At 48.0% G+C, this 25,252-nt stretch overlaps 1 protein-coding gene across 2 annotated transcripts in view; it reads right to left on the bottom strand.

Annotated features, from left to right (window-relative positions):
* Window positions 1-11,255: 11,255 nt before the first annotated feature.
* ddx10 (DEAD (Asp-Glu-Ala-Asp) box polypeptide 10) overlaps window positions 11,256-25,252 on the bottom strand; it is a 116,454-nt gene continuing 102,457 nt past the window's right edge. For both annotated transcript variants that reach the window (XM_064352426.1, XM_064352427.1), the window contains exon 18: window positions 11,256-12,864. In XM_064352426.1, coding sequence (XP_064208496.1) covers window positions 12,666-12,864 — 199 coding nt within the window. In that variant the 3' untranslated portion in view covers window positions 11,256-12,665. The remainder of the gene's footprint in view (window positions 12,865-25,252) is intronic.

Here is a 25,252-nt window from a genome sequence, read left to right on the forward strand (position 1 = left end):
ACAAGAAATGCTGCACAGAGTTCTGGGAATTGTGCGCGGTTGTCTTGAGAAATAAATGAATGATCTTCTCTCTAGTATGCACATCTGATGACCTTCTAACGCATAAAATTAAACTCAAATAAAACTCGAACTAACAATTAAATGACATGCATTCTCTATGGGAGGTTTATTAATAAAGGGTTATTTAATCATTTCTCAGTAAAAACACATTACTGATAATCCTCTTCCATCCATTCCACAGATGGGCTGTATTGAACCATGACAGTAGGAAACAAGCTTTTCTAACTAGTGCGTGCTGTGCTTTTCCATCAGTGAAAACCGTAATGGTGTTTTGGAGAAACGAGTCAGATAAGAACTGAGTTGGGAATACCCCAACACAGCATGTTGACTGAAGTCAATTATGAGATCAAGCAGGTCTTATCTGGAGAATACAAACATGCCAACAAATTCCACGCAGGAAGATATATTCCTGAGGCTACACAGCTAGTTCTTCTTCATTTTTACACATTGAATTAAATATCAGCCCGTCCATCTGTTAGCAATAACTAAACAAGATGGAGAATGGAAACCTTCCTGCTTTCAAAAGAGTTTAAGGGCTCAAGGCTGTGGTACAGAGTTATGGTTTGGCTCTTTTGCAGTGGCGTCCCCAGATGCCAATCATACCAGAGTTGGGCAAAGGTTCAGGTTCTTGATGAAGAGATAGTTATTTGCTGGGCAGCTCCCTTTACTTTAGAGCAAAAATTTAATAACCGTCCCATGTAGCAACTATAATCCTTTGTATAATAACTTATGGTTTCATGACAAATTGCTCTATTCGGTCATTAAAGAGCTCATGACATTTATTACAATGGGGTTCCCTGGTGTCCTGGAAAAGTTCCCAGTCTGGCCACCTGATCATCTGCATATTTAATTGGCTTAATAACTCTACCTCGGCCAATGGGTGGCAATGTTCTGTTGCCATGTGTTACGCAGATGGGAGCTGCACACTGGTGGCAGTAGTGTGGGATTTCCCCTCCAATTCTCTGTCATGCACTCTGGGATAATGAGATAAAAGGTACTACTCTGGGCATATAAAAAGTCAACAGACTCTTAATGAAATGGCAGGTTTTTTGTCTTGTAAAGCGTGAAATCAAGTTAAATCATGTTAGACCCACTTCCACCTCTAATGAGCAGCCAACAATATCTGGAGTTCAGGCTTTGCATCACAAAAAACCTGATATCTCAATAAGGGTGTGTAGACTTTTTATATCCACTGTGCATGAATGCAATTTGTTGTCATTATCCTCATTATTCATCATGAAATGTCACTGGCTGTCTGCGAAATGAATTTGAGCTACCAAGTGATTAGATGACATCTCCAAAACCTCTGGACTATGTGGCTCTACAGGACCATAACTAGACACCACTGCAGTAAAGTGTCCATTCATCAACTGTTTCTAGCTTTGGCCGCAAATATATTTTTTAACACAGCCTGTAAAACAAAATGGCAATAAATATCAGTAGTTTTCATAATGTTCAATTGCCTTTACCCCTCCTCCCCCCCCCCCCCATAAAAAGAAATAAAAATAATTTATATAAATGAATAAAAAGATTGTTTTTGAAGGAGAATGGTTAGAAAGCTCATGAGAAATCAGAGTGTTGCGGCTTGCTGACTTTGCCCAGTGTGAGAACCGGGGCACAACAGTAAAACAAGGTTATGATTTATACATCGTGTTTTTTCTGTACGCTTTGCCAAGAGAACAACGGGCACCGAAAAGTTTGAATGTTTACAGGATCTTGTTAAACTTTTATAAGGTCTTGCCCGGGGTGTATAAATTACCTGATATATATAAGACTGCTGTATGTTAGGGCTGTTCAGAGAATAAGATGGCTGGGACAGGCCGATCTAGGTCAGGCTCCAACATTTAATAAAGGGCAGATTTGGATGCGGTTTGGGTTTGAGGAGCACGGACATCTCCGGCATCGCTTTCAAAGGGTTGCCACCCTTGCTAGGGACAGCCTCAGCGTTGAAGTTGCAGATGCTTCCGGTAGATCCGCTGTGATTAGTCACTTGCTGTGCTGCGTTGCATTTCACGGTGTAACTGCGTATTGTTCATTCAGAGCATTAGAGAAGCTGCAGTCAAATTCAATCAATTTAAAAAATAAAACAGCCCTAAGTAGGATTCTCAGCTTCTTCTTGTAAATGCTTCGATTTGCGAACAGCCTTACTCAAGCTTTCACGATCTCACAGAACTTGCTACTAGATCGCTAGCTCCGTCACTCAAAAAAGATTGGACAGCGGGGACCCATCCCTGGACAGTCTTCTACACGAGAGGCTTAGAAACGGCTTTTCGAGGCATCGTGTGCGTAAACACGCCTTCTCCAACGAGCCTCTGTCCCCAGTCCTCACCGACTCTGCTTACCGTCCATGAGCTGGTCAACCACAAACAACGCCACGCGACAGGCGAGCCAATCCCACCAGCGGCGCAACTTTGAAACTCGACGGCATAGGCCGTCGCTAAGCGCGCCACTGTTTCCGTGCCTTACAAGCCTCGCAAACATCGTCACCTAGATGCGGCGGCCATTTGTTCTTAACTATAACATGCATTAGTGGCGAGCGACAACACTGCACGCAGTGCAAAATCCTCTAAGCCTCTTTAAACGGAACCTCTGCACTTTTCCAGCACTCAATCTTCCCAACATTAACTGTCCCAAAGAGAATCATCAACTCAATCGTTATTTAACGTATCAAATTCAAATTCAGACCCTGAAAACAACGGTGCCAAACAGCTTCGTCTGCTCCATGCACGCACCTGTGAGCATCTTTAATAAAATCCTACCGTAGACTGAGGTCTCCCAGGGTGGATGTTGTTTTATTAAACGCACGCCCTTCCGGCATTTAAAAAAAAAAAGAAACTCCCTTGATGGAGAATTACAGGTGCTTTACATTCAGCGGTAATATGCAAGACGCCGCTACGAATCATTGGCAATGGCCTCTGAGCTTAAATTAGCATTTGAGAGAAGGGGTATTAAATTTCGGGCCGTGAAGATCTCCTGGAAAGCAGGGGCACCTCAGACCATATCGCAATTCAATTTGGGCGGTAATTACAGGGGAAGGCGCCAACCGAGTCCTACCGACTCCCACCTCTCCGCAGGCCAGCCCGAGCGCCGGAACAGAAAGAGCCGGCGAGTCTTTTATCTGTCCGGGAAATGATTGGAAACGGGAGCCGCGGGAACCTGCAATACAATTCGGCGGCAACCTCGGCGAGTCAGACGTCAACAACCCCCCCCCCCCCCCACCCCACATCCCCCCCATCCCCCCCCTTCAGTATGAACTCCACAATGAGACAGCGTCTCACCGCAGAACGATTAAAATTAGGGGGCCGGTGTCTGAGCAGCCGACTTTGACGGCGAGAAGCATGCACTCACGAGAACGTACGCCGCCCTCGCCTTTTTTTAAAGACCTTCTGTCTGTCGACAGGTTCGTCCGTTCCCTGCGCGACAAGAAGGCCTACGGGTGGAATTGAATTACACCATATGACCCCCCCACCCACCACCTGCCCCCCTTCACTGCACAGAGATGGGGGGGAGGGGGGGGGGAGAGAGGGGAGAAAGCAGAGGATGGATATACATGAAAGGATGAAAAACGAGCTTTATTTTCCATGTAAAGACGTGTCTGCCCTGGGAAGTTTATGCATCATACTCAGACAATTAACAATTAAAAATGAAAGCTTGGAATTGTGGGACAGACCATGCGTTTTGCAGTTTGGCCAGGTGACAGAAAGGATTCAACACATCCAACACATTCTTCACCTGCCAGGCACCAGTGATTTTCACATCGCAGTCCTGCCAGCTGAGCCGCGCGGTCATTCTGTCAGCCAGAGAAGTGCACCTCACACACACAGTGCTCACAGGGGAACAGCCAGCGCTGATCGATCAGCCTCTCTGGCAGGATGAGGCAAGGATGACCCAGCTGACTGAATCCCTCACTGGGTGATGCGAGGGCGATTATGCACCAGCCTGCTGGACTAACCAACCAGTCAGCACCCCTATTTTGAGGAAATTGTGGGGTCAGTAATGACAGTCAAACACAGTGAAGAAGACAGAGACATCTGGATACCCCCTAATCCAGGCATTTCCCCCCATTTCATCATTTAACAAAATATGCTGGGAAGCACATTGGGTGAAATCATGTATAAACTGCAATACTAAAAGTAAATAACAGGTATGGAGTTGTGACAATGCAGTACTTGCACAATGTAATTGAGCAAGTGAAATTATCTTTACCTAACAATGCTCAAAATCCAATTTTAACAATCCAGGACAAAAAAGGCGAAGGATGGAGATTATCATTATATTATTAAGGAGCAACAACTGAGCTCCCTTAAATTGCCTATTTTTTCTGAAAATGAATGCGTAAAGCAAAAAAACACGACCCCAGACGGGGTCACTGAGCAAACACATGCGTGACACCTGAGCGATAAATTCTAATGCAATCCAAAGCCTTAAGCACACCAATTTTCACAGGCTGTCCTTTAAAACTTCCAAGTCATAATACTCAGAAATGCCGGGATGAGATCTGAGACGACCGAACTGATAAATATAGCCTGTTGTATTTGAACAGAGACTCACTAAATCAAAAGATAAACGCTGAAAGATAAAAGATCAGAATGCCAGTGACAAATGCTACGCCCCAGACAATTCCGCGCATCGTCAGTCCCCAGGGCAGCCTGGTGAATCAGTGAAGCAGAGAAGTAGTACCTACAGATACAAACCGTGCACCCCCGACCAAGCGTGCAAAGGTTAATCACTTATCCGCCCAGAGAGACGGCACCTCGTACAACGAACGCCATTCTTCTCACTGACATTGATTCTTAGCAATTACTGCCGGCTTTTCTTTTGGCGCTGGAATGGAAAACGCTGAATATGAACGACGAGCGAGGAAACTTTCTGAGCCGAACTCAGCAGTGCGGTGGACAGTTATCGCCACGGACGCTTGAATCACTTGTTTACCTTCAGCGAGCAATGAGGCCAGACGCCTTCGTTGTCAGCACAATCAGGCCTCTACATTTACCACTTTTTTTTTTTTTTTTTTTCAAAAACTGACCGGCGTGCACTGGACTGATGTAAAACCGATTATCGCACGAAAGTCCTTTGTCGGACGCGGCAAACTGCCCTTCAGAGATTAATTAAGTGTCATCGCGTGCCATCTCTCCTCGCTGAGCAAACAGATGCGAGTCAGTGGGAGGAGCCAGGTCGTGCTGATTGGCTGGAGGGCGTGAGAAGTTCCGTGACGGACCGCGAGCGCCGACTCTACAGCGGCCTCGCTCGCTCAGCGCCGTCGGCGACCGTGCGATACGTTCCGTGGCGCGGCGAGAAGATTAGCCGTTTCATAAACACGCGCGAAGCTGACGGATGAATCCAGAATCCCCTGCGTGGGAAACTAAGCGAGGCACGCATCCTTCACCACCACTGAAACTCGATTTATCAAGGCCCCTCTGTCACATGTCCGCAGCGCGCAGGTACTTCACCGCTCTCTCCATGACTATGTTTAATGAGGTCAAAGTGAAGTCAGGTTAGGTAGGCGTTTTGCACTCGGCAGCTTGTCTTGGGCAGCCTGGAATCATTCGAATCGTATGCTTATTGATAACAATATTCAATATTCGATATTCCCTCCGAGCGAGCGGGGATTCCATCCACACTTTCCCAGCCGAGGCCCCTTCTCTGTCTGCTACCCTCTCTGCTTTTTACATGTGTGAATAAAGCAAATGATATTTTAAATAAATAAATAAATATGAAAGGAGGGCAGACCGTCCTGCTCTCCTTTAAAGGAGCAGGCCTACCCTGCTGACCTGTTTTGGGGGATCCACTTCCTAGTTCTTCTCACCCTGAAAGCAAGACCGGGCTGAGCATTTCGCAGATGGGAAAAACAGTTCATATGATTCCAGGATAAAACCTGGAATACAAATAAAACCCTACGTGCTTGTCCCTGTAATGACAGTAAAAATAAATCATCATCATCACCACCGTCGTCATCGTCAGGACTAAGTGTAGGATACGGGGTCAGATGGCATTCGTGGAGGCTGAGAATGTTAATATTAAAGGGTGCATGCGGTTACTACGGTCTTTCAGAACATCCTGCTCAAATATAGCGCCTCATTTTGCAGCTTAGACGGACATCATCAGAAGAGGATGTAACGCCAGCCGAACATATGCGCTGCAATAAGGAGCATACCAGAAACGAAACAAAAACAAACAAAAAAACCCCCCATCACATTCTGCATCTGAAACCTGGCAGCTGAACAGCTGGGGACCCGCGGACTTCGGACGGACGGCGTTCAGCCTGCGGTGTCCATTCCGCTGTCTGCTCCCCGCGGTCTCCCTCCTCCCGAAGCGCAGGGGGGGCATTAATCACGTAGGAAAGGGTGGAGGTGGCGGTCCCCAAACCGCGGCGCGGTAATCCATCCAATAAACACCCGCCCCTCCTGTTCTCGCTCGTCGGCTCGACACCCTCCCCCCGTCGGTGTGATAGTTTCTCCGATATGGGGGCGGACGTCGACACAGAACAAGCAACAGACCGACAGCCATGCAATAAATTGAAGTGCAGTCATGCGCAATCAAGATTTCATCAGCGTGGTGTTTTTATTGGACTGAACAACACATTAAATGACGAACGGAACAAGTAAACACAAGGAAGACTGCATACCTGTTTTTTTTTTATTTCCGCCCAGCTTTAAACAGACTGGAAAACCTTTCTTGTCATATGTTCATAATACTGCCGTCAGTCTGATTCGGTCTCATCAGGGAAAATGGGTAGCGAAACCTGTCGGGCCCATCAAATGAAATGAAACCAGCAGGCTTCCAGGTGAGAAAATAAGGCGGGAAAATGATTCACAACAACGATGCAGCCATTACGGTGTGCCCCCATCCCTTCCTTCCTTCCCTTCACAACGCATCTGGAGCTCATTGCCGCAAAAAAAAAAAACGGTCGTGAACAAAAGCTTGCGGTGCACGCACACGTCAAACCGTTGGATTCCTTTCGGCGGTTAGCCGCGGAGGCCGGGGTCGATCGTGCGGAGCTGTCCATGGTTCGAGCGCCGAGCTGATTAAGCGCAAAACCACAAAATAGATTTAAAAAATATGTAAAATGAGATTAAGAAAAACATCCACTGTGATTAAACTAAATTCCCCTTGTCGCGTTGGCCTTGATAATGCCAGTCATTATCTTATTTTTGGTTTATTGGGGACTTTTTAATTGACCTTCTGGTTTACTTTGATCATGCGGGGGAAAAACAGCAACCATGACCAGTAAAATAAACGTTCCAGTAATTATGTAATGCAGCCTTTCACAGTGTCAGCGTAGCATCTACCATTAGAGCAACGAACAGCCGTCTGAAAACAAACAGCAGGCGATCGGGAAGTGTTTTTTTTATTTATTTTTTTTAAATCGGCTTCACACACAAACTCTTGCTGAGAGTGCGCAGCCTGTTCCGTCTCATACTCCGTTCCCAGCCCACGCGCGCCTGTGTCATCCTGCATCACGTGGGCCCCCGCGCACCTCTGGCTCCACGCGGGGGACGCACCGCTGGGAGATTTTATTACCGCTACGCAGCGACGCCCACCGTTAGAAATAAATTGGATTGCCTGAGAGGTGGATTAAATTAAAGGGCGCGGGGGGACGGAGACGATGGCGGTAACTCAGCGAGGGGAGACTCGGACGCGCGGCGGGAGAGCGCGGGAGGCCGCGGGACTGTCTTCTTCGCGGTCGGCGTGAAAGACGAAAACGAGCGGCAGATTGAAGGCCACCTCAGGACGGGTGCAGGGGGAAAGCGGGGCGGAGCCCGACCTGGCACAGTGACTCTTCAAAGACACCCCTGAGCCTGAGAGTTCAGCCACAGCTGAGCCAATACACCCCCCACATACGCACACACTTACGAACAACAGCCCCCCTACTTCACATCCTAACAGGGCATGATGGTCTGAGAGAGCCGGAATGTTCCGCGTGAAATGGATTAATGGCTCCAGGATGTAAACACTGGAGTGCTGATCAGTGCACGAGCATATTTTTAAAAATTGAATTTACGATAACATGGCGTTTCATTTTTGGATGCCAGTCAGGATGGATAAAAACAACTCAACCAAGTGTGTGGTGGCTTAATACACTTAATACAAGGAAGAAAAAAAGCTTTCCCCCCGCTGTAAACTCAGGGCTAGTAGGCCTACTTTATTTTTGATACACTCCCTTGCTTCCTGCCCCCAGCCTTGACCAATCCCTCTCATGCAAAGACCGCACATACTCATGAAAGTGGTCAGTATATGGCAAAGGCCGCATTTTCTCATAAAAGCGGTCAGTAAACGGTATAGGTTACGTTGATAGCAGAGTGGAGCCATGGACTTTCCGCGCATTTGTCTGTGTGTAACGTTTGGTTTTGAATCTCCGGTGTAATGCGAGTGGAGAAGCACTGACCATGCTCAAATTTTCACCTCAGCCCAAATGCCTGCCCAGCACCCCCCGCTCCCCCCTCCCCCCCCCCCCCCATGCTGGGGCTAGACGGCTCTCTGATGTGATTCGCATACAGAGCCCCGGACCGACCGGAGATCAGCCCATCTTTAAGTGCCCTCTTGAGTCACTTTAACATCTGAAACCAAATCTATTCCGAACGACCTGCGCTGGGCGTGTGTGGGCATGGGGCTCGTTCTCGAAAGAGAGAGAGAGAGAGTGTGTCACGGCCGTTTCAGCACAGCGGGGAGGTTTATCACCACACGTCAACATGGGGATCGTTTGCACGTGAAGAATTAAAAAAAAAAAAAGCAACGACGAGGTTCTTCTTACACACGCATCTACCAGGACAACCAAATAAGCCGCAGTGAAGACCGCTATGGCCTTAGCGACGCTAAAAGCAGAAATAATAGAGATATATTATAAACAGCCAGTGTGGCCACAGCCGTGGACGGAAGTAGAAACTGAAAAAAACAGAGACAAAGCTCTCCTGTTCTCGGTTTAATTGCTTCTGTACCGTTTGCTGAAAACAATAGCGCAACAGGCTAGGCTGCAGGCCTACCGGCAACTGCATTCTGTAGTTAATGCAAGACTTTAAATGACATTATAATAATCCAGCACTTTCGACCAACCGTAAAGCAGACAAAACCCAGGTAACTTCACAACAACTAGACAGCTATAATTAGCTAGTAGAAAACATACCGAACACAAATCGCCTACACTCCTGCAATTCCACACAAACAAAAATTGTAGATATATATTTAGAACTGCAATACACCCTGTGATAACTAGCTTTTAAAAAGGTAGTACTTCAATGCAGTGCAATAGCAGACTGCTCATCCACTGCTTCAAATAAACTGACATTTGAAAGTAGCTACGCATATCACACATACACCGGCGGTGCATTTCAACACTTCACATGTAACGAGTGAACACACAGTGTAACATCACCACTGGACTGGTAACTAGGCAGTAGTTAAGACGGCTTGAATGACCCTCAACCAAGTGCAGCACTTTGCTTGGTGGCAGAGGTGGAAAGTCCAGGGGTCAGAAAGTAAAAGTCCTGCCACGTATTTATTCCAGCCGTGAACCTAGCCAGCTCATTTCACTCATTAGTTCTACCTCCTGGCTGAAGAATCAATCAACCAACCAACAGATCGACCGACCAATCAAAAAATCAATCAATCAATCGATCACTCAATCAATTAGTTACTCAATCAACCAACCAATCCATCAATCAGTGATAAAAGCTTAAGAGCTATCAGGCTTTGTCAGGAAAATGTAGCAAAATCACACTGCCATTTCTGAAACCCTTACAAACTCACACGCACGCACACACACACACGCACGCACGCACTCACTCACACACATCCCCACACACACGCACCCACTCACACTCACACTCACTCACACAAACGCACACACTCATTCACACACACACACACATGCATATGCAAACACGCACACACATCCGTACGCACTCACAGACTCATACACACAGACGCACACACACAGATGAATATGAGATATTAGTTTGAATACAGGGCCATTAACAGATGCAGTTGACGCAGCATGAGAGAGATGGGACTGAATAAGACAGCTGTGTAAGGGGGCAGGTGAGGACCTGAAATCAGACGGCTCTGAGCAGGTGACCCCCCGTACCAGGCCTGACTGGGGCGGTGGGGGTGGGGTGGGGGCGGTCCCGGGGGGCTACCGGAACGACAGAAGGGGACGGAGAAAGCGGGCCCGCCTTTTCGTTAAGCCGAGACCCGGCGCAGGAGTCACGCTTTTCCCCCCCAAAACGAATGAGGAGAGAAATGAAAGGTAACAGGGCACAGCTGGGCCAGCGGGAGCGCTGGAGGAATCCCATTATGAGCCCCGCCAGCGCGGCTCGCCCCTGCGCTCCACTGCAGAACAGGCCTCCGCGCTCCGCCGAGACCACACTGGCCCCCAGCCAGGAGAGGGGGGGGAGAGAGAGAGAGAGCGGGGGGGGGGGGAGAGTGGAGAGAGCGGGGGAGAGGGAGAGGAGAGGTGGCAGAGAGATGGAGAGAGACAGAGAGACGGAGGGGAGAGGGAGAGAGAGTGGGGAAGAGAGAGAGAGGGAGAGCAGGGGGGAGAGAGGAAGGTAAAGACAGAGAGAGAGCGGGGAGGGAGGGAGAGAGAAAAGGGGGAGAGAAAAAGAGCGAGAGGGAGAGAGAGCAGGAGAAGAGGTGACAGAGAGAGGAAGAGAGAGACAGAGTGGGGAGAGGGAGAGACAGAGAGAGAGGGAGGAAAGAGGGAGAAAGAGAGAGCTGGGGGAGAGAGATAGTGACAGAGAGAGAGTGGGTAGAGAGAGACAGAGAGAGTGAGTAGAGACAGAGGGAGGGAGGAGAGATGGTGAGATAGTGACAGAGAGAGCAGGGGAGAAAGGAAGAGAGAGAGAGCAGAGAGTGAGAGAGAAAGAGATAGTGAGAGAGACAGAGAGAATGGGGAGAGAGAAGAAATGAGGGAGAGAGAAAGAGAGGGCAGGAGAGAGAGAGAGAGCGCTCCTATATGAGGCTATAAAAGGAAATTATATGGATGTAGGAAGGGAGGGGGGCACTAGGGGTTTTCTTATTTCACTCATGAAGAGGCTCTGATGGTCTAAACCTGCAGAATGAAACCCCAAACAGGAAAGTGCTGTTGTCTCCATGCAGGGAGAAAAGGCCCAACGCTCATTACTATCCAACAATCACATGACTTATGACACACGATGTACGAGCCAATCAACAATAAAGACGATGCAACTGGAGACGCGTTTCATATTGTAAACAGTTGTATTGAACAGAGCATAACAAAAAAAGGGCAACAACACTAGCAGAGGTTGTAATATCTGCAATATTATTGACTTCTGGTGCTCAATTGATCCAGTCTTGAATGGGCGGTTTTATATCAGCTGGATAACAACAAAAAACTGTTCGTGTTTCACAAAGATTCTGATTGCATTCTGGGGGCGAAAAAATAAACCCTTCTTATCTCGGGCGCACCTACACAGCAAAATATGAAAGATAACAGCTATAAAAAGCACTTGGTTTTGATGAACCTCAGTCGAACCCCCTCCTGCAGCCTCTTGGCTGGCGGAGACGTATGCAGCTTAATCTCAGTGAAGATCTCCCTGGGAAAAATAACCAGCTCCCTACTGCGATATTCCCCCCAAATTCATAACCTGCCTAAAAACATACTTAAAGAGTGAGTTCAGGAAATGGTGAGCTGTACAGTGTTTCAAACATTACAAATTTTAAAACTGGCTCCCCCCTGCCCCCAAACAGGCACCCAATTTAATCCCTAATTTGGTACTGAAAGTTGTGCCGGTCAAGTCCTCCGTGCGCCACTTCATACAGGCAGGGAGCAGGGTGGCTGAGGCCTGGACACTGCTGTAATACAGTGGCCCATATGACCCAGAGCTACAGGAGAGCTAGCGCCAGTCTGTCACACTCACTCTCACACACTCTCTCTCTCTCACACACACACTCGCATGTTCACTTTCACACTCATACTCATTCAACACAGTCTCATATGCACTTTCACTCACACTCTCATACACACACACTCACTCTCTCTCTCACACACACACACACACACACACAAACACTGTCACTTTCACACACATACTCACTCACACTCTCACTCACACACACTCACTCTCTCTCACACACACACACACACACAAACACTGTCACTCACACACACTCATGCTCTCACTCACTCCATCACCAGTGGCCCGTGAGCATCTGTCACATTGAGCAGCTTTAATGCAGCAGTAAGTGAAGCACCTGGCAGATTTAAACCCCCTGTGACCCAGCCAGGATGAACACCAATCATGTTCTGCCGCTGAGGGCTCCTGGTGACAGTGGGCAGGTAGCACAGCCCAGACGAGGGCACGTGATTCGCCGGCTGTCAGGCCCCGCCTCCACTCCCGGCCTTTAATGGAGGAGATACTCGGAAAAGGTGCAAATTGATTAAACTGTCCACTTGTAAATTGTTTTTGACACTGGATACATATTGCATTTTTATTACACGTCTCCTTCATGGTAAATGGTGACAGAGATACCGTTAACACACTTTCTTGCCATTGTTCTACAGGAAAAACAAAATGAGCAAAAATGTGGGAATAAAAAACAACAAAAAACTAAAAAGTAACCCAGAAAACATTGTCCACCCAACAGCACTAGCTTCTGTGGCTCAGCAAATGGAGCACCAGCTCCTCGTCCTCGGCCAATGAGAGGCCGGTGTCCAAGGGCTGAGCCGCCGTTTCCGTGGCGCCCGCCTTCCTGGTCCTCTTCCTGCCCGCGGCAAGGCCCTTTGGGTCAGACTCGCTACTGCTCTCACTGTAGCTCCTCTTCCTCGCTCCCTTCCCAGAAGCCTCTCTGTGTGTGACATCATAAAGGCAAAGATTAGTGTGACACCACGACAACCAGGGACTAGTCCTTACCACTGCTGAACATTAAAACTGCATTCTACGGGTTGCAGTACACTTCAAAATGAAATCGGTTAACATGTTGGGTGGGTGCCAAGCCACCTCAGGCCCAAGGCCACCAAAGACCCAACGAAGTCTGCCAGCGTGGCACGGTTGCGTTTCGACTGAATTCTTAAACAGCTTGGCTCTCGACCTGCACCGGGCAAGAAAAGGGAGGATCCGGTCGCCGAGCAACGGCGAATGAAACGGAGCGGTCTGAAAGCACTGCGATGCGCTCTGAGGGGAAGCAGGTCAGGTCCAGAGCGCGATAAGGCTTTGACTTCATGATTCCACGGCGCACATTAAAAGAAATGTACGTAAGTCGCTACGCTTACACCGCAAGGCTCAGGCTGATGTGCCAAACAGAAGCATCGGCCAGGGTGAATGGACCCTGGCTTCACGGGTGGCCTGGAAAATAATTCAGCCAGAACAGCCGGGCCTGGGCTGTGGAACAGCCTAGAGTCATCACTTACGTCACAAAGGCAACCGACAGTACATTATTGAAGTACACTGGGTAAAATACAGCATCCGATATAATATAATCTCCAAAAGTTTAAAGACATGTTAGGCAATATCCTGGTTTATTTTATTGACATTGATTTCCCCCACACATACGCAAACGTCTGAGACAGTGAGGCCTTATAACTGTAATAAATATTCAAAAGAAAAATTCCCTTCTAATTAACAATAGAAAAGAATATATATATTTATTTATATGTCAAGAGGACCAACTACATTAGCCTAATAGTGCATTACACTGATGTTATTGGATCGTGCATTTCCTTCCCGATGAGATGTCATTTTTAATGAGCTCTTTGAGGGGAAAAAAATAAAATAAAACCCACACATTTAATCGATTTGCATCAGCTTCTACCAAAGCCATTAGGACATGCACAGCTTTTCTGACGATACTCCCTTAAACCCATTAGGCTGAAAACAGGCTTATATTTAACCCCCCACCCCCCACCCCCCCTTCAAGTCTTCACAAGAGTGCCAAAAAACACAAACAAAACTCCCAGTAAATTAAAATGTTAAACTGGGGGGAAAGGCACGCTCATTAACGAGTCCAAACATGATTATTCCATTAATTAGAAATGGAGATTTGCGATACGTGCACAGAGAGCATATGAGGCTCACAATGCACTGCTGGAATAGGGTTTTTAAAATGGCCGCCGGTCTCACGGTCTGTTAATAAGAAATAAAGACAGGGCAGCCGAGAGTAATAATTCCGGAATAAGAGGAGAGTCTGAATTCCGCGTCGGACAAACATCGAAGTGCTGGCCGCTTACATCAGGAGAAATCTGCGTACACAGCACCGCAAATGCGTGAGGCCTAGCAGCACCAGCTGAGCAGCGCTCTGTAAAGCACTCAGAATACATCTGACTGCGGCTCAGGTTTAGCTTAGCGCACGGCTGCGCGCCACTCCCAGAATTGATTCCCATCACGGACGGAGAGGCAAAACGATTTCGGTCTACCTGGAAATCGCCCCGCCGTCTGAAATTTGAGACGACACACACACACGCGCGCGCGCGCGGGCGCACGCACACACACGCACGTGGAATAGTAATTCCACCCAGGCCAGTGAGAGGCTAAAGAATATTGGCTCCTTCTTCCCAACAGCATCGAACAACTTAAAAGGTTTTTTTTTTTTTTAACTTCTGCAAAGGGGGTGGGGGGTGGGGGGGGGAGCGGGAAATAAACCAGACAACAAAATAAAAGCTGGCAGCAGGTCACTGTAACTCAGCTCTCTCTGTCCATAATCTTGAGCGTGACCGTTGCAAATTTTTACGCCTTTGTCTGATCGCGGGCCATAGAAGGCGGGGAAGACGTCCCTCTCAAACGGGGCAGCGCCGTTTCTCAACGCGAGATCGGCGTGTAATCTATTCTTACGGCGATTTTCCCCAAACCGAACGCAGCAGTAGCCCTCCTTCAACTGACCTCTCAACCGCCGCTCGACGACTAGAATGGGCTGATAGCAATTCAATAACATTTCTCTTTACGTCAGCAGCTCCATCTCTGGGTCTGCAGTGCACTGAACACACAGCAGCCGTGGGTTTAACTTTCACAGTTACTGTTAACGGCTGAGGGAACACTGTGGGGAAAGATGGCCAATGAGCACAGCCATCTTATTTGTGCTATCTCCTTTACGACTGTAGGTTGGATTTCTGCTTCACAAAATGGTGGAATTTCACACCGGAGAATTATCACCGCCACGCGCTCCAGCATTACCCTGGAAGTTCAGTCCAAAACTTTCCGTCAAAATAATTCAGAAGCGCTGGGGGTAAATCTTTGCCTTAAAAATGCTGACTCATGCTAGAATCGGCGCCAACGTTGCCACAAAATACGCTTTTCATCTTTCACAGGGTTGCTCCAGCTGGGTACCCCGGGGCGTGGAACCTACACAAAAGGAAGGGTTTTACTGAGGAGATTAAGCTGCAGGGGAATTAAACACTACGGTTCGCGCCGTCCATTGTTGAACGTCGAACGCTAATCAGGTTACACGGTAGCTGAATGCGGAAGGCTAGCCAGGACGACATGCTAGCAGCTCAGAGCAGATAGCGCCAGGAGCCAGGACAGAGTCTTCTCATTCATTTACTCCTCGATGGAACAGAACAGAAGAAAAGAGAAGAGTACATTATTCGCTCCTGATAGGTCTCTGTCTTGCACACTCAGCGTTACAGCGCACAGAGTGCTCATGGGACCAAGTTGTGTCAGCTTTTCAATTACCACCCTCTAAGTGTGAACCGAATAACTTTCTCGTGGATGAGTTCAGTCCAACATCCCTCCTGCAGTATATTCCAGATGTAGCTAGACTACGCCACTTTACCTATAAGCTGCACTAGACGCATACAGTGGCCAAATCCCTAATAAATATTTACGCTTCAAAAAAAAAAAAAAAACGGAGCCAAGATACTAGCTCAGTAAAGGTCAGAGAGAAAGGCTGGGCGTGAGTGTCAGAGCAGAGGCGGAATCACCGAATTGACTGAAGTGAAACTGGGGAGCGCTCATGAATAATGGAATTTAGGAGTCGGGGAACCGAACAGCGCTTGTTTTCCGGATCAGAAGTGGCCCAGGTGGCACCTATTTTTAAAAACCGAAAACAGAGTAAACGCCGACCGACTCTCGTTTCGGACTTCATTAGCATGTGCCCTCCCTCTTCGCCGAGCGCGAGCCACGGAGGGGCTCGGAAACTTCCGCAGAACGCGGAGCGATGCGGACCGCAGATCTCCGAGCCTTTTCTCTCGCGCGTCTTCGCCGCAAATGATTTAATTTGGGCTCCCGTGGCGAGGCCGTAAGAGGAGCGTAAACAATGCAGAGGGGCGACATGTTATTTTGTCAGAGGATTAGCGCGGCGCGGCGGGGCCGGGAGGGGGTTCGCTCCGTATCTGATGTCCAGCTCGTCGTCGTTCGGCGTCTTTGGCGGCGCGTCGGTGAGTTGCCGCCGTTAATTAACAAGCTCATTATCTCAGGAGAGACGCGCGCCTCTTTATCTCCGACTAACGGGAACTTTGGAGATGAGCCACGGGGAGTCAGTTACGGAGAAGGAAGCCCTGATTGGAGACAAGAAAATGGTGGCAAACGTGAGGTGAATGGGGAGGGGAAAAAATCAGTTTAAAAAAATCTGGATGAATCTAGTGAAGGTTTTCAGTGACACTACAAAGTTAAGGCTAAACCTTAATGTTGACCTGCAGCTTAACGACCCCAGGCCTACTTACATTACATTACAGGCATTGTGCAGACACTCTTAAACAGAGCGACTTACATAACTTTTACACAGCATTTACACTGCATCCATTTCTACAGCTGGATATATACTGAAGCAATGCAGGTTAAGTACCTTGCTCAAGGGTACAACAGCAGTGTCCTACCTGGGAATCAAACCTACAACCTTTAGGTTACAAGACCAGCTCCTTACCCATTATACTACACTGCTGCCTACTGCTCTTACAGTCACCATACAAACACATGCAGAAGCAACATTCCAGGAGCGGAATATTGGCTTTTATTAGAACAGACACCAGCACCTTCGCACGCCATATTGACAGACATGGGGCTGTAATATTGCTTGGAGGGCCTTTGCTTTGCGTGTGGGTGTGCAGTTATTTTTCCCACCGATACAGAGTGGTAGCAAAGGCACGCTTGAACCGAAGGAGAGGGGAAAGCTGCTCAGTGCTGTTGGTTCAGCCTCTCTGCTTCAGCAGGAACAAGAGGACCCAGTGCATCATGGTCCACTGGAGGGAAAGGTCACCGGGTGAAGAGATCGGAAGATATAAATGATAATACACTCATCTGTGTGCAATAGATGGTTGTTAAAGCAGACAGCTTTGCAGGGTAGAGGGCGTTGGTGGAATCTTCACAATATGGGAGTTTAAGCTTGGAGTCTGGGGTGTGTGAAGTTACTGTACAAAATGAGCCAAACTACATAAGGCAGAAAGAGGCAGTTTGATCTGTGTCAGACGCACTAGGGCACTGAGTTCTCAGCTGAGTTCAGCTGTTTAAAATGCAGGGCCATGCCAAAAGGGAGTGCTTTTCCATCCTTTATATTATTTTTATCTTCGAGCTGTCTTGGCGCGAGACATGAAGCGATGACAGCGCTAACAAAGCTGGGATAGAGTACGCGGGGGGGCGGGGTCACACGGAGAGGCGGAGCCGGGGCAGGAGGCTCCAGCGGACGCAGCGCATTCGTCTTGCTCTGCTGACTGTAATCGCAGGCTGAGCCGCTACGATACCCAGCGGCCGGCGCGCCGCGGTCCTGCCACGCCGGAGAAATACGCGCGGCGTGGTGAGCAAGTGCCCTGGGGGGGCCAGGTCGTAATTTACACATCCCACCTGGCGAGCTTCTATTGGCTGGATGACCGACAGGAAAGATCGGGCGCACGTGAAAAGGCTCCCTATAGCCAGGCTACCAGCCCCTCACAATTCCAAAGAAGAGAAAACACCAAAACACCAAGCGTCTGAGTTACTAAGACCTTTAGCATGTGCAAAACCTTTTAGCACACGCAAAACCAATAGCACAACCAATGACTGGTGCAAAACCAATACCACGACCAATCACTGGCTCCGTTATTGGTTTTGCATGGTGCTTTAAAGATTTTGCAGGTTCTAAAGGTCTCAGTGAACCAGGCCCTAAGTTCCATTGTCTTTCTGTACCTGGTCATTAACATTATGATCAGCAGCTATATTTAGATAGATACGGATATTGCTTCATATAATGCCCAACTAAAAGATTTTCTTTCCTTTACCAGGAATACGATGCTCATTGCGTATTTACAGAATTTTCATTTAACAGGAGTGCGTTAAATTGAAAATCAGCTGGAATTTAATAGAAATTTTTAAAAAGTCGTTTTTGGTTTTCACACAGGTCGGAAAAAGCGTTTTTAAAATTCACGCCGGCGAGGGCGTTTAGCCGGACACGCCGATCGGCAATCGTGTGAAATGATGGGGATTTATTAGCTCCCCGCACCTCCGCAGCCCAACACTTCCCCGGGAGTTTATGTACTCGCCGAGCGGCCCCCGGGGCCTTTTAATCAGGCTCCTCATTATGCGCCCGCGCCATCACTTATAAATCACACGCCGAGCGCCATTCCGACTCAGCCGGGCCGTCGGTTACCGCGATGGCAATCAGCTCGCGGGACGAGAGCTCGGGGCGGCGCGGCGCGCGGGACGCGTCGGAGCCGCGGTAAACTCGCGTGTAATTAGCGAGCGCTGAGTGGGAAACGGGGCGGGCGTCCGAGATTGGCCAGGGAGGATTACGAGCTTGCGAAACCGTGCGATTGGGGCGCTTCACTTATCCAAAATCGTGCTGGGTGAGGGGTGGGGAGTGGGTTGCGACCCTGAAAAGAGTCCTCTGGGCTTTGGGGTTTATAGCAAGCAGCGCCGTTGGGGGCGGGGGGGGGAGGGGGTACAGCTCGAATACACTTTTCGAATGCACTTTTTCCCCTTAGGTTTAGCCATTGCCAAACAGAGCGTTCTCATCGGGGGACAATTACAAATACCAATGCTGCTGTTTACTACTCCCCTTAAATGCCAATGTTCCCTGAGTGATTAGAGCACGGATAAGCTCAGTAAATACTTCCCCAGAAAGTGCTGATTAGAATCCACAGTGCCGTGGCCTCTGAGACAGGCCAAGTTTAAATTATAGGCCAGGCCTTGATTAGTCCTAGACCAATCAGAACAAAAAAAAAAGAGCAGAGCCAAAATTAGGCATTGTTGAAGCAAAAAACAAAAAAAAACAAAAAGAGAGAAAATCCACAAGTAACTTTGGCAAATACTTTTAAATTAACAGAACCAACCACTGCCTTTGAAAACTTTTTAGGCTGTGAATATTAATGTGGCAACTCATGCAGGTAATTAAAAAAGGCGCTAATTTTTTAAATGGCTTTAATTGCAGCTTGACACACCTAACTTATCATAGTTCATTTCCCCTGGCAAGCCATATTTTGTTGGCATGAGATGGGGGGGGGGGAGGGGGGGAACAGGGGAATGATAAAGCAGTCAGCTAGATCCAATAAGAAGCGAACAAACAGCTCAGGCCGACAAAGCACAAAGCGTACAACAATCTCCAAACAAAACAGTTTCGCAGACAATGGATGAGATAAAAAAAATAGAAGAAGAATGTTCCGGAAAAAAAGAAAGAAGAAGACGAAGAAAGAAGCAAGTTTCTGGCACATCTCGCCAAGCTGAATTCCAGTGTACTGCATTTATGTGGCGTTGCCATCTGTCCCGCTGAAGCATGCTTTCGTTAACTAAGGATCAAATATAATTTCGGAGTGCCAGCGAAAGAAATTAGACTGTCAAGGATATCTGCGGGCCAATAAATCAAACGACGCGTAAGTGCGGGAGAGAGGTAACAAACCAGGCGCCTTCAAGAGCACAGGCTGCTGAACCAGGCACAAAATGGCCGCCGTTCAGATCTACCCTATTTGTCAGCGGCGGAGCAACCGCATGAAGATTACCATATTCATATTCATACGGCACCGCGTTCTCTCATTTTCAACATTTTCCTGTGACTCAACGAGTCGCTCAGTGATTCAATGAACACATTCGCAGTAATTCGATGAAAACTTCCGAAAGGTGAAAATTGAATCAAAATTTTAAACAGAGTTTATTTTTTATTATCAGGTGTTTACATTATCCCAAATCAAACATTTGCTATTTAAATTGAGATTAACCACTAAATCTAGCTAAATCACTAGACCTACCATGTGGCGTGGATTTATTATCCTTGTGCACTTTGCATTTTGTATCAGAACTGACATACTGCACCCGATGTGACAAGAATTTTAATCCAAGGCCGAGGTGCAGCATAAGTACAAGAATCTATGCCAGAAATAAACATTTAATAAGGAATTTATTTTTTGCTTGTTCACTATATATATATATATATATATATGTCTATATATATGTCTATATATATATATACCAAATAATTTTTGTTACATGTTCACTTAATTTCCTTTATACCTTGAAAACTCCTCTGCTAAGATACCATTTGCTGCTTACTGAGTGGTTAAAATGTGATTAAGAATATTATACGGTCATTTTCCTAATCCTGAGACACTTTAAAAACTTCATGTGTAATCCAGTAGCAAAACACTGCAATCACAGGCTCGCTAACACTCTGAATGCTAATGAGGAAGACCACCTGCAGCGAAGAGGCTAAGCTCTCTGACAGGTGACATTGTGACACGCCGTAAACGTCCCAGCATGCATCTGACACGCGAGACGTGCCTGCTTCGAGAGGCTGGAGATACTTTAAATCAAATCAAATCAAATCAATTTTACAGTGCTTTTTTCCAGAGAACCGTGAAAGCATTTGAAAGGTGAAAATGGATTCAAAATGTCTTTATTTTAATAGCATTTAAAATACTTTAAATAGGTGTTTGTCTCAGACACTCTTGATTCCTTCTCACCTTGCTTTATTCCCTTGGGACAGGGGCTTAACTGAACGATGACATCAGTCTCAAACATGGCTGGCTCAGCGGAGGGTTAAGGACCACGTCCATTGTAGTGTGCACCTTTTCATCCTTCCCTCCCTCCCTCCCTCCCTCTCTCCATCCATCCCACCCAATCTCCCTTTCTCCATCCATCCCTCTCTCCATCCCACCATCCATCCCTCCCTTTCTCCATCCTTCCCTCCCTCCCTCTCTCCATCCCTCCCTCCCTTCCTCTCTCCATCGATCCATCCGACCCACTCTCCCTTTTCATCTTCCCTCCCTCCCTCCCTCCCTCTCTCCATCCATCCCACCCAATCTCCCTTTCTCCATCCATCCCTCTCTCCATCACATCCATCCCTCCCTTTCTCCATCCTTCCCTCCCTCCCTCTCTCCATCCTTCCCTCCCTTCCTCTCTCCATCGATCCATCCGACCCACTCTCCCTTTCTCCATCTATCCCTCTCTCCCTCTCTCCATCCCTCCATCCACCCCACCCTCTCTCGCCATGCGCGCGTGTCCGTGTGAAGGGGCCTACAGCACTGATGCGCTGTGCATCAGGGAGGGCACAGTGTCACATCCATTCCTGATGAGGCTCCTCCTACACCGCAGTCGTTCATCACTCAGGTACTGCGCGGCCGGTTAATCACCTGGCGGCTGTGAATTACCGCTAAGAAGAGCAAAAAAAAACACACCCAGGTGAAGGGGCAGCATAAATACGGCCCAACGTGAGTGAGTAATGGCTGCTCTTCATTTATTTTTTATCACTGATATACGCGTGCACAATGAGTCCTGCCCTTTCTCCAGTTGCAGAAACCCAGGGAAAGTGCTTGGCTGGCCAGACTGATCAGCCGGCCTCGTACACCGATGAGCGCACAGTACGGCCGTTCTCACTCGAAACTGATCTTAAATTGGCTCAAACCGAACACGACGTTAGATTTAGTGCTGAATGGTTGAAAAAAACGATAATCCTGCTCCTGATGAGCAAACTATGATCAGACGCATAATTCTGAGAATAACAGAAGTGTAGAATATACACCAATCACCGCCTCACCACCTGATAGACATTCCTACATTTCCCAGAATCCTGCGTGGTCTCAATAAGTACTTCAGGTCACAGTAAATCTTCGTCCCTGTCACTGTGTACCAGCTGTGCAGGTTAGCTTTTATTTGGGCTGGTGCTGGGGAGTTAACAGGGGCCAGCGCTGTTACACAGATAGCTGAATGGATGCTAATCCAGCTGGCGGAGTTCCCATAATCCTCCTGTCGCTGACAGTGCCCACACCTGCCACAGTCCCATAGCCCTGGCACAGAACGGCACTGCCACCCAAAGCCCTGGCCCAGCACAGCATCACCAGCGCGTTTGAAAAGATCAGATGGCACTTCTGCACAGCCTTGGCTGGCTGAACAAAGGATGCATTCGCTGTGTTTGAGGCCTGAGCCTGGGGTTAATCTTCAAAAATCCGATTCGACTCGTCCCCCCGCTCTCCACATACGCTTTAACTCATTTGAAGCTCAGATTAAACACGTCGAACGAAGCCTCTTTTGGCTGAATACGTTTCAAATGAATATCTAGAAAGATTTTCTTTAAGTCTGGAGTGTCAGCACAGCGGGAACAGAAAGAATGAAACAAAACAGCCAAGTTTGTATCATGAAGTTTACAAAGGCAGCAGTTAACACAAACTAAACCTGACCCAGCAAAGGCTGCCACCGTTAGCCTCCCATTTACTTCCAGGACTACATATTGTACGTCTGCTACCTCCAGAGCCAAAATGGCGGACATTTCCCACGTGACAACCTTATCCTTATGCGACGTGCCTTGGGTGCAATACGCTGCGATCCAGCCATAAAGTAATAGAGCGGGGCGTTGATTATGCATGTAGCAGCGGAGACGGGCCGGGAGCGGCAGTCAGGTAAGAGCAGGGTCATTAAAAAACTCGGGGGGGGGGGGGGGGGGGGGGGCGGAGCCGTAAAAAACGCGATGTGAATAAGTAATGGGGCCCGGAGCAGACGGCCCGCTGCCGGGGCGCGGCCGTAAAGCACGTCCGGGAAGCAGCTGGCCGTAGATCTGCGCGCAAACTGGATGGCGCCCGCCGGATTTATGGGGCCCTGGCCCATCCCGCATGCAGCACGTGTAGCCGTGCAGCGAGCCCCGAGGGACGGGGGGGGGAGCAGGGCTGTAAATCAGGGGGACGGGTCCAAGAGCGCTGCCTGCACTGCCTGGGAGGGACACAGTCACCCGCCCCGCTCTACAGGAGAGAGGGGGGGGGGGGAGAGAGAGGGGGGAGAGAACAGGTGAGAGAGGGAGAGAAAGAGGGAGAGCAGGAGAAAAGAGGAGAAAGGGATGGATAGAGGAGGAAAAAGGGAGAAGGGGAGGGAGAGAGGGAGAGGAAGGAGAGAGAGACAGGGATGAGAGAAGGATGGAGAGAGGGTGAAAGAGACAAGGATAAGAGAGGAGAGAGGGAGGGAGAAAGGGACGGAGGGATGGAGAGAGCAAGAGAGGGATGGAGAGCAGGAGAGAAGACCAGAGAGAGAGAGAGGGAGGGATAGAGAGAGGGAGCTACAGAGAGGAAAGGAGGAAGAAAGAGTGAGAGAGGAATGGAGAGAAAGGGAGTGAGGAATGGAGAAAGGGTGGAAAGTAGTGAGGAAAGGAGTAGAGTGAGATAAAAACAAAGGGAGAGGAGTGAGAGGGGAGGAAGAGAAAAGGAAGAGGGAGGCAGGCAATGGCGAGGGAGAAAAAAGTGAAAGATGGAGGGAGGGAAACAAAAATGGACAAAATGGAGATAGAGAACAGCGGAGAGGGAGAGAGCACGTACAGATGAGAAAGCAGGACGAGAAGAGAAAGATTAATCAGAACAAAGAGAGAGGCGGAGGTAGGGATCAAAGAAAGAGCAGAAAACGGCAGTTACAAAAAAAACAAAAAAGGGGAGAAGGGGCGGGTCCAGCAGAACGCGAATCGCTGCATTGCACACACGCTGCTCTCCAAGCGAGGTCACGGCACCGCTCGGCCACTGAGAGACCGCTCCATATCTCCGACAGTAATTACACATTCTGTGGGCTATCCGCGGCGGGCTCGGTGATCGATGCTTTACATTAGCCGTGTACAAAAGGGATGCTTTACATTAGCCGTGTACAAAAGGGATGCTTTACATTAGCCGTGTACAAAAGGGATGCTTTACATTAGCCGCGTACAAAAGGGATGCTTTACATTAGCCATGTACAAAAGGGATGCTTTACATTAGCCGTGTACAAAAGGGATGCTTTACATTAGCCATGTACAAAAGGGATGCTTTACATTAGCCAGTGTACAAAAGGGATGCTTTACATTAGCCTGTACAAAAGGGATGCTTTACATTAGCCGTGTACAAAAGGGATGCTTTACATTAGCCGTGTACAAAAGGGATGCTTTACATTAGCCATGTACAAAAGGGATGCTTTACATTAGCTTCAGATGTACAATACAAGGGATGCTTTACATTAGCCACGTACAAAAGGGATGCTTTACATTAGCCATGTACAAAAGGGATGCTTTACATTAGCCATGTACAAAAGGGATGCTTTACATTAGCCATGTACAAAAGGGATGCTTTACATTAGCCGTGTACAAAAGGGATGCTTTACATTAGCCGTGTACAAAAGGGATGCTTTACATTAGCCATGTACAAAAGGGATGCTTTACATTAGCCGTGTACAAAAGGGATGCTTTACATTAGCCGTGTACAAAAGGGATGCTTTACATTAGCCATGTACAAAAGGGATGCTTTACATTAGCCATGTACAAAAGGGATGCTTTACATTAGCCGTGTACAAAAGGGATGCTTTACATTAGCCATGTACAAAAGGGATGCTTTACATTAGCCGTGTAAAAAAGGGATGCTTCACCACTCGGGCCAATAGTTCCACTCAACAAGCAATGCAGAGATTTTCAATAATAACAGGCAACCCGGGGAAAGCGATCCGGCACGGGGTGGCTGATGACATCATAATGACACTAAGGCCCACTTATGCAAAAAAAACCAAACAGTATGGGCATGCTGAAGCATTATATAAGATGCCACAATAGATGAATTTATGGGACATTTGTAGCACTTACCCTGATTAACAAATATAATGATGTGACAGAGGGGAGAAAATATAACTGATCACCCGTCATTATGGCTTAATGTGTTTTCATCCTACCTTACAGTGCAAAGGATTGTGCCCGTGTCAAAACAAACAGGAAACAGGGCGCAAATATGTTTAAAGGGAGATGGGTCGCCATCTTTTGCGTGGACCAATCACAGAAAAGAAATAAGCCCAAGAGGCTCAATAAAAATGCTTCAGGGTGCCAAAAAAGGTAAGTGTCAGAACATTGTCACGACATTCAG

Source organism: Anguilla rostrata, chromosome 9, assembly GCF_018555375.3.
Source record: "Anguilla rostrata isolate EN2019 chromosome 9, ASM1855537v3, whole genome shotgun sequence".
NCBI classification, from domain to species: domain Eukaryota; kingdom Metazoa; phylum Chordata; class Actinopteri; order Anguilliformes; family Anguillidae; genus Anguilla; species Anguilla rostrata.